Below are 9040 nucleotides of genomic sequence, written 5' to 3'. Positions count from 1 at the left end.
ATGTCTTATGGCGATTTCGATTGGGAAAAAAGGTGCAACATTCTCGAAATTGATTGCCAAATATAAAGGACACTGTCATAGATTTTGGATCCTGTATCCCCCACAATATTACGAATTAACAATAACTTTGGAATGACACTATTATTTGAGCGAAAATACAATGAGGGAAAAGTAGTGTAACACCAGGGCAACATATTTTTTGCGAAACGAAAACGCCCTTAGTCTCTAGCCTATCCGAGAATCCTCTAAAGAGAAGCTAATCAGTAACAAATATTTTTATTTATTTTTATTATTATATTATTGTTTTCACTGTTAGATTTTCGGAATTTCTATCACATTTACATAAGCGACAACAACAACGTTAGATGTAAAAGAGAGAAACCCGATTAATAGATAAAAGAGAGAACATTATCAACACAATGTTTTATGAGCATATGAAGAGAGAGAGAGAGAGAAAGAGAGAGAAAGAGAGAGAGAGAGAGAGAAAACTGGAATAAAGAGAAGCAATGCTCAAGATGTTTATGTCTATAGCATTGACATCTCGATTGGTTTATTTATTTACTGCTTATCTTTACCTTATAGTAAATCACATTAAAAATATAATACCGCAAATTAGCTAATCGTATTATGTCCACCAGTCTCCACTCAGTTTCAAGGATAACTACGTTACGCAAATTTTTTAATGTTATCACATCTCTCTTAAATGACTACAAGTCATATTAAATGTAATTATGCTCATATAAGCTTCTCTTGGTTTTAAGTTCTGTGTTAATGAATGACCTCCCATCTCTCTACCAACACAATAGAGATATATCCAAACAAAAACAAACTTTGTCATTGGAGAATAAAACCAACAACATTCGAAAACACTCAAACAATAGTTGATAAACGAGAACCAGTCTAACCGTGCCATCAGCTCATTCAAGATGTGCTCGATACCAGTCGCAACTCGCCTAAAATTTGTGAGTAATTGGCGAATTAAGATTTTTTTTCATTGTTTTTAAAAGACATACATATAAATAACATAAAGCGGAACTCAATATAAACGCCGATCTTCGATAATGGATGAGATAGAATGACCTATGTCCATTTGTTCTATTAAAGTTTGCTGCAGTGATTTATTCCGAGAATACTATAATGACGGCATGATTTTAATAACAAAATTGAACAAATTAAAAATTGTCATTATTCGTTCTTTGTTCGGTTTCCATGTGACGTCTATTCTCTGCTAACAAAGTTATAACGTATATTCATTTAGTGTTGAATTTTGAAACGTGAGATCTATGCACAGTTGTAGACAAAGGCAATAAATGCAACGATAACCGCTTTATAGGAATTCTCAAGATTTTGTTAAGTCCATGAAAATCTTTATCAAAACAGCAGCGGCGATTTTCACTTCCACACATTTGTTTTTTATTTTATTATTATTATTTTTTTTTTTGTAGCTGGCAATAATAATAATAATACATATTTTTCTTGGCACAGTGGTTTGGAGGAATTAAAAACTCAAAGAATCTTAACGACTTAACAGACAACAAAAAAAAAATTAAAATGATAAAAAAAGAAAATTCAGCAAATAATACACAAATGTTATATTGTATAAAACTAAAACAAGTATATACGGCCGTAAGTTCGGACTGGCCGAATCTTATTTACCCTCTACCATGGATTGACTAGAAACTTCTACTACGGCCGATGGCAAGGCATCTTAAAACTTCTTTTCCATTATCTTCTAAATTGTAAGTTGGTCCATGCGGGTTATATAGAAGACAAGTACATATATAGGGAAGCAATAATTACGAACCGATACGAACTTTTGTGCTGTAATTACAGAGCCAGAATTGAAATATGGGGGTCGCTTTATATGGGGGCTATATACAATTATGAACACAAGTCTACCAAAAATGGCAGATTTTTTACTGTTTGGTAGATTGGTAGAATTCTTGATGTTTTGAAAAATTTTGCAAAATATTCCTCTCCAACTAAGAGGTGCTTCATAAATTTTCTATAGAAATAAAATTTTTGTTGTTTTTTTGATTTCAGATTAAAACCATGCATTGACTAAACTTTATTTGGGCAAAGCCCTATAGACTGCAAGATGGTTGGATGGACGCACGTTTCGGAATTACCACATTCCTCATCAGCATCCTCTACTTGCAGCAAAACTATCAATCAATTATCAGAATAAATTCAGGCAGTTCATTAAACCCAAAAATGAGCCACACTTGAACCTTCCGAAGAAAGGTTTTGCATGATAGCCGGCTTATGCCGAAATAAATTCGTACAAACATATCTTAGGAAAAGAAATTTCAACCAGATCGGATGAATTTTGCTCCTCCAAGAGGCTCCGGAGGTCAAATCTGGGGATCTGTTTATATAAGGGCTATATATAATTATGGACCGATATAGACCAATTCTGACGTGGTTGTTAGAGACCATATACTGACACCACGTACCAAATTTCAACCGAATTGGATAAAATTTGCTTCTCTTAGAGGCTGCGCAAGCCAAATCTGGGGATCGGTTTATATGGGCGCTATATATAATTATGGACCGATGTGGATCAATTTTTGCATGGTTGTTAGAGACCATATACAAACATCTCGTACCAAATTTCAGCCGGATCGGATGAAATTTGCTTCTCTTTGAGGCTCCGCAAGCCAAATCTGGGGATCGGTTTATATGGGGGCTATATATAATTATCGACCGATGTGGACCAATTTTTGCATGGTTCTTAAAGACCATATACCAACACCATGTACCAAATTTCAGCCAGATCGGATGAAATATGCTTCTCTTAGAGGCTCCGTAAGCCAAATCTGGGGGTCCGTTTATATGGGGGCTATACGTAAATGTGGTCCGATATGGCCCATTTGCAATACCATTCGACCTACATCAATAAATTGCGCATCCTAAATATTTTTTCAGTGTAAATTGTGAAATAATTTCGAGAGGACTCCAACCTAAAAGTTGCCAACTTATCAGCATTCCTCACCGATTTGGACAATATATCCCATAAATATAGAAATAATGAAGATAGTTCACTTTCATATCGATCTACCCACTAGAGGTGTGCGCGTGACACGAAATTCTTGTGACTTACGCAACTCTCGTGAATGTACGTGAATGGGACTAAAATAAATATGTCGTGCGTGAGAAATAAAATCGGTTCGTGAATGTGCGTGAATAAAATTTCTGCAAAATCACGCTCACGAAAATAATATAGATTTCATTCACACTCGTATGTTTACTGAAATTAAATAATTTAGCTCTCGAACTATATTCTATATTTGAAGTTTGTTACCTTTGCTGATTTCCGTTTGGAAAATGTCGTAAGTCTCGTGAATTTATCATCAATTACGTAAATTGTCGTGAATCGTGCGTGAACGTGAGTCTTTAAAAGTAGTTCGTGCGTGAGTACAAGCTTTCATTTCGTGAATGTGCGTGAGTGTGAGTGAAATGTCGGTCATGCGCTCACCTCTACTACCCACCCTCGTGAATTTGTCATCAATTACGTAAATTGTCGTGAATCGTGCGTGAACGTGAGTCTTTAAAAGTAGTTCGTGCGTGAGTACTAGCTTTCATTTCGTGAATGTGCGTGAGTGTGAGTGAAATGTCGGTCACGCGCTCACCTCTACTACCCACCCAATTTAATTACTTGAGAAGTAGATTTTCATTCATACATACATCGCGATCCAAATCCCTTTGTCATTTGGAAAACGATCATCACTTTCGTGGTTTTGTGTGTGAAAATTTTTTTTGTATACTTTTTTATTTATTATTACTGATTTTCTACAGTAGAGCATATTTCTTTATTTTTGTTTCATAAAAAATTGTCAACAAATTGTTTATTATGGGAAATTTAATTAAAATTGGGGATTTTTGGTGACAAATTCGACAAATACTGGGAAAACTCTCCAGTCAACATGAGATGGGCAACCTGAATATTTTTTTTTATTTATTGTACTATTTCGATTTATTTCTATTACACCTGACATTCGAATACCCGAACATTAAATTTGTTTTTTTTTTTTTTACTTAAGCAATTCTAAATTATTTAATATATTATGACTACAAATATTGACCTACATTTTCTATGCTACGAAACACTGTTTCAATGCAATTAAAACAGTGACTAGCCTATCTCAATGCATTTACTTCGGTCGGCGAGATAAGCCCATGTAGTAGAGTCAAGTAGAATAACAGATCATAATATTGAAAATGGCTTTCCCTCCCACAAATCAAAACCCAAACAAAACAATAATAAAAACATAGAGTGAAAGAGAAATCATGTACTTATATGAAGAGACATGAAATCGCCATAACAGAGAAGGAGAGTACGCACTCATAGCAATGTATGTTTTGAATTATCAGCAATAGCAGCAGAGCCGCAACTGAGCTAAAGTGAATAAACCACTTTTGTTTTTGTGTGTGTTTGTTGTTGTTGGGACTTTAGGTTGATAGGTGTTGATATTGTGGCTTCGTTCATTGATTATTTCAGAATGCATGCAATGCAAACTTGTTGTGGGCCATGCAAAATAACAACAGCCAAATAAAATGTCTATTTAATTCACACATAAAGCATAGTCAAGAACCGCCCCACCATTTGATCTTGGCCTTATGTCTGATGCTTTATGCGGGTTTTTTTTGGTACTATGCCAAAATGTATGGAAGCATGTTTTGGGTCCAATTTTATCTATAAAAAATCATGTCATTTTGTACGCAATCCACATACAAATAATTGCTATGCGAAATATCTGTGCAATGTGTCAAAGATCAAAGTTTTAATTTTGTTTTGATGCACTACCAGATATCAGATTCGAACTGCAATTTTTAAAAGTTCTAAAGACAAATCGGCCAATCTATGTTAGGGGCTATCGTCCTTACATTCTACTAAACGGAATGGATCGTATTTTCAGGCAGAACCGATTACTTTTTTTTTTTTACTGCATGTGGAAGCGAGATTGTTCTCAGATCCTAGAAAAATGGAAAAAAAGAATGGATCATGCGTACGGTCCTTCGATGACAGTCATCAAAAATTGGTTAAGTGTTAACATGGTGATATGTTAGGTTGGTTTGTGATCAACACAGCCCAGATGCCAAGAAAACGACATGGAATTTTGGACATGAGAAAAAAAATGTGACGTTTGTTCATCTGAATAACAAGCGAAAACTTGAGACCATCACTTGAACGGATTTGGAGCAAATTTTATGTATCTGTATGCTACAATAATTCTAATAAAACACAGATTACTACTATAATTTTGCCACTGTTGCTATGTATTTGCTTTTATTTGTGCCATGACATACCAGTACCACCGATACTATAGTGTGATTAGAACATATTTTTTTTTGTGCTGATGTTATTTACTATTATTCTTTTCATTATTATTATTTTTTTTTTTTTTTGCTTTTTTTCAATATTAATTGTTTTTTTGTTTTTTATTCCATTTAATAAATTTTTATTACAACTCATTCAAAATTATCAAAAGGGCTAAAGCGCAGCTGAACTTAAGTAAATATGGCGGTCTTTGGTATCCAGACTGCTACCGACACCAATGATAGTTGTTCAGGGCTAGAAAAAAAAACATTTTTGATAAATTTAAAATTTAATAAATTGTCACATGCAAACTTCACAATAATTTTTATTTTGCCACAAAAAGGGAATGTTTATGCGATAAGAAACATCATATATATATAAGAGGAAAAAATGAAATGTATACAAAAATAGGATGTTGATAAAACGCAGCTGTATGATTGTAGAAAATATATGCAGGAAAAAAATAAGATACAAGAAATTTATATTTATTTTTGAAAAACATTGATTTTGTATACCCTACATAACTATATGGTGAGGGAATAATACCTTTGGTGTACATAAAACTGAGCAATACTTATAAATTCGCTCAACCGACGAAGGAGCCGATACAAAATCAGATCCTTGATTATCCGTATGCCCATCTATTTGTTATTTGTTGGATAAGTGGTGTAATATTCATGCACTGTGATTATCATATCTACTCACTGTTTGGTTGTTTGGTAGAATGTTTTGATGTAGATTTTACAACTAAGAGGTACTCCAATTTGATATACAAAAAAAAATTCGATAAAATTTTCCATAAAAATAAAATTTCGACAAAATGTTCTATAGAAATAAAATTTTAACAAAAATTTTCTACAGAATTAAAATTTTTAAAAAATTTTCTATGGAAATACAATTTAAAAAAAAAAATTCTATAGAAAATAAAATTTGACAAAATTTTCTGTAGCAATATAATTTTGACAAAATGTTCTATAGAAATAAAATTTTGATAACATTTTCTATGGAAATAAAATTTATATTTCTATAGAAATAAAACCAACATTTTCTATAGAAATGACATTTCGACAAAATTTTCTATAGAAATGACATTTCGACAAAATTTTCTATAGAAATAAAATGTTGATAAAATATTCTATAAAAATTAAATGTTGATAAAATATTCTAAAGAAATAAAATGTTGACAAAATTTTTTATAGACATAAAATTTTGACAAAATTTTCTATACAAATAAAATTTTGACAAAATTTTCTATAGAAATACAATTTTGAAAAAATTTTCTATATAAATAAAATTTTGAAAAAATTTTCTATAAAAATAAAATGTTGAAAAAATTTTCTATTGAAATAAAATTTTGACAAAATTTTCTAAAGAAATAAAGTTTTGACAAATTTTTCTAAAGAAATAAAGATTTGACCAAATTTTCTATCGAAATAAAATTGTTAAAATGATTTCTATAAAAATAAAATTGTGACAAAATTTGCTCTATGAAATCTTCTAGAGAAATAAAGATTTTACCAAATTTTCTATAGAAATAAAATGTTGAAAAAATTTTCTATAGAAATAAAATGTTGATAAAATTTTCTACAGAAATAATATTTTGACAAAATTTTCAATAAAAATAAAATTTTGACAAGATTTCCTCAAAAAAAAAAAATGCTGACAAAATGTTCTATACAAATAAAATTTTGACAAAATTTTCTATATATATACCATTGTGAAAAAATTTTCTATAAGAGTGAAATTTTGATAATTTTTTCTATAGAAATATAATTTTGACAATATTATCTATAAAATTAAAATTTCGACAAAATGTTCTAAAGAAATAACGCTGTGAAAAAATTTTCTACAGAAATAAAATTTTGAAAAGATTTCCTATAAAAATAAAATTTTGACAAAATTTTCTATACAAATAAAATTTTGACAACATTTTCTATAGAAATACAATTTTGACAAAATTTTCTATATGTTATAAATAAAATTTTGAAAAAATTTGCTATAGAAATAAATTGTTGACAAAATTTTCTATTGAAATAAAATTTTGACAAAATTTTTTAAGAAATAAAGTTTTGACAAATTTTTCTAAAGAAATAAAGATTTGACCAAATTTCCTACCGAAATAAAAATGTTAAAATGATTTCTATAAAAATAAAATTGTGACAAAATTTTTTATAGAAATAAAATTTTGACAAAATTTTCTATAGAAATAAAATTTGGACAAAATTTTCTATAGAAATAATATTTTGACAAAATTTTCAATAAAAATAAAATTTTGACAAGATTTCTTCGAAAAAAAAATGTTGACAAAATGTTCTATACAAATAAAATTTTGACAAAATTTTCTATATATATACCATTGTGAAAAAATTTTCTAAAAGACTGAAATTTTGATAATTTTTTCTAAAAAATATAATTTATATATAATATATATAAAATTTTTTATAGAAATAAAATTTTGACAACATTTTCTAAAGAAATAAAATTTTGACAAAACTTTCTATAGAAATAAAATTTGGTCAAAATTTTCTATAGAAATAAAACTTTGACAAAACTTTTTATAGAAGTAAAATTTTAACAAAATTTTCCATAGAAATAAAATTTTGACAAAAGTTTCTATAGAAATAAAATTTGGACAAAATTTTCTATAGAAATAAAATGTTGACGAAAATTTTACAGAAATAAAGAAATAAAATTTTGACAAAATTTTCAATAGAAATAAAATTTTGACAAAAGTTTCTAAAGAAATAAAATTTTGACAAAATTTTTTATAGAAATAAAATTTTAACAAAATTGTCTATAGAAATAAAAATTAGTCAAAATTTTCTATAGAAATAAAACGTTGACAAAATTTTCTATAGGAACCAAATGTTGACGAAATTTTTACAGATATAACATTTTGACAAAATCTTCTACCGTAATCACATTTTGACAAAATTTTCTATGAGATATAATTTTCACAAAATTTTCTAAAGAAATAAAGATTTGACCAAATTTTTTATAGAAATAAAATTTTGACACAATTTTCTACAGAAATTAAACTGTGACAAAAGTTTCTATAGAAATAAAATTTTGACAGAATTTGTACAGAAATAAACTTTTGACAAAATTTTCTATAGAAATAAAATTTTGACAAAATTTTCCATAGAAATAAAATTTTGACAAAGATTTCTATATACATAAAATTTTGACAAACTTTTCTATAGAAATAAAAGTGTGAAAAAAAAAATTCTACAAAAATAAACTGTGACAAAAGTTTCTATAGAAATAAAATTTTGACAAAATTTTGTCAAAGTTTTGTTTCTATAGAAAATATTGTCAAAATGTTATTTCTATAGATGATTTTGTCAAGATTTTATTTCAATAGTTTTTTTTTTAATTTTATTTCTATGGAAAATTTTCTCCAAATTTTCTCAAAATTGTATTTCTTTAAAAATTTTGTCAAAATTATATTTGTATAGAAAATTTTATTAAAATTTTAATAAAATAGAAAATTTTGCCAAAATTTAATTTCTATAGAAAATTCGGTCAAAATTTTATTTATTTATTTATAGAAAAGTTTGTCAAAATTTTATCTCTATAGAAAATTTATGAGCAATGAAACATTACAACCCTGCACCATTGTACCTAACAGTGGGATTTCTGAGAATAATTTTTCAAATTTAAAGGCTTTTGAACTTCATACTTGACAATTTTCTTACAAACATTTCGGGCAACACTAAT

At 28.5% G+C, this 9040-nt stretch overlaps 1 protein-coding gene across 1 annotated transcript in view; it reads left to right on the top strand.

Annotated features, from left to right (window-relative positions):
* Window positions 1-818: 818 nt before the first annotated feature.
* Window positions 819-9040, top strand: part of ninaD (neither inactivation nor afterpotential D) — a 30790-nt gene continuing 22568 nt past the window's right edge. Inside the window, exon 1 of the mRNA XM_075297347.1 lies at window positions 819-962. Within this exon, the coding sequence (XP_075153462.1) occupies window positions 927-962 (36 nt within the window). The 5' untranslated portion in view covers window positions 819-926. The remainder of the gene's footprint in view (window positions 963-9040) is intronic.

This window comes from Haematobia irritans, chromosome 2, assembly GCF_050003625.1.
Source record: "Haematobia irritans isolate KBUSLIRL chromosome 2, ASM5000362v1, whole genome shotgun sequence".
Taxonomy (NCBI): Eukaryota; Metazoa; Arthropoda; class Insecta; order Diptera; family Muscidae; genus Haematobia; species Haematobia irritans.
The sequence above is the reverse complement of the archived record's forward strand: the minus strand, read 5'-3'. Positions and strand labels throughout refer to the sequence as shown.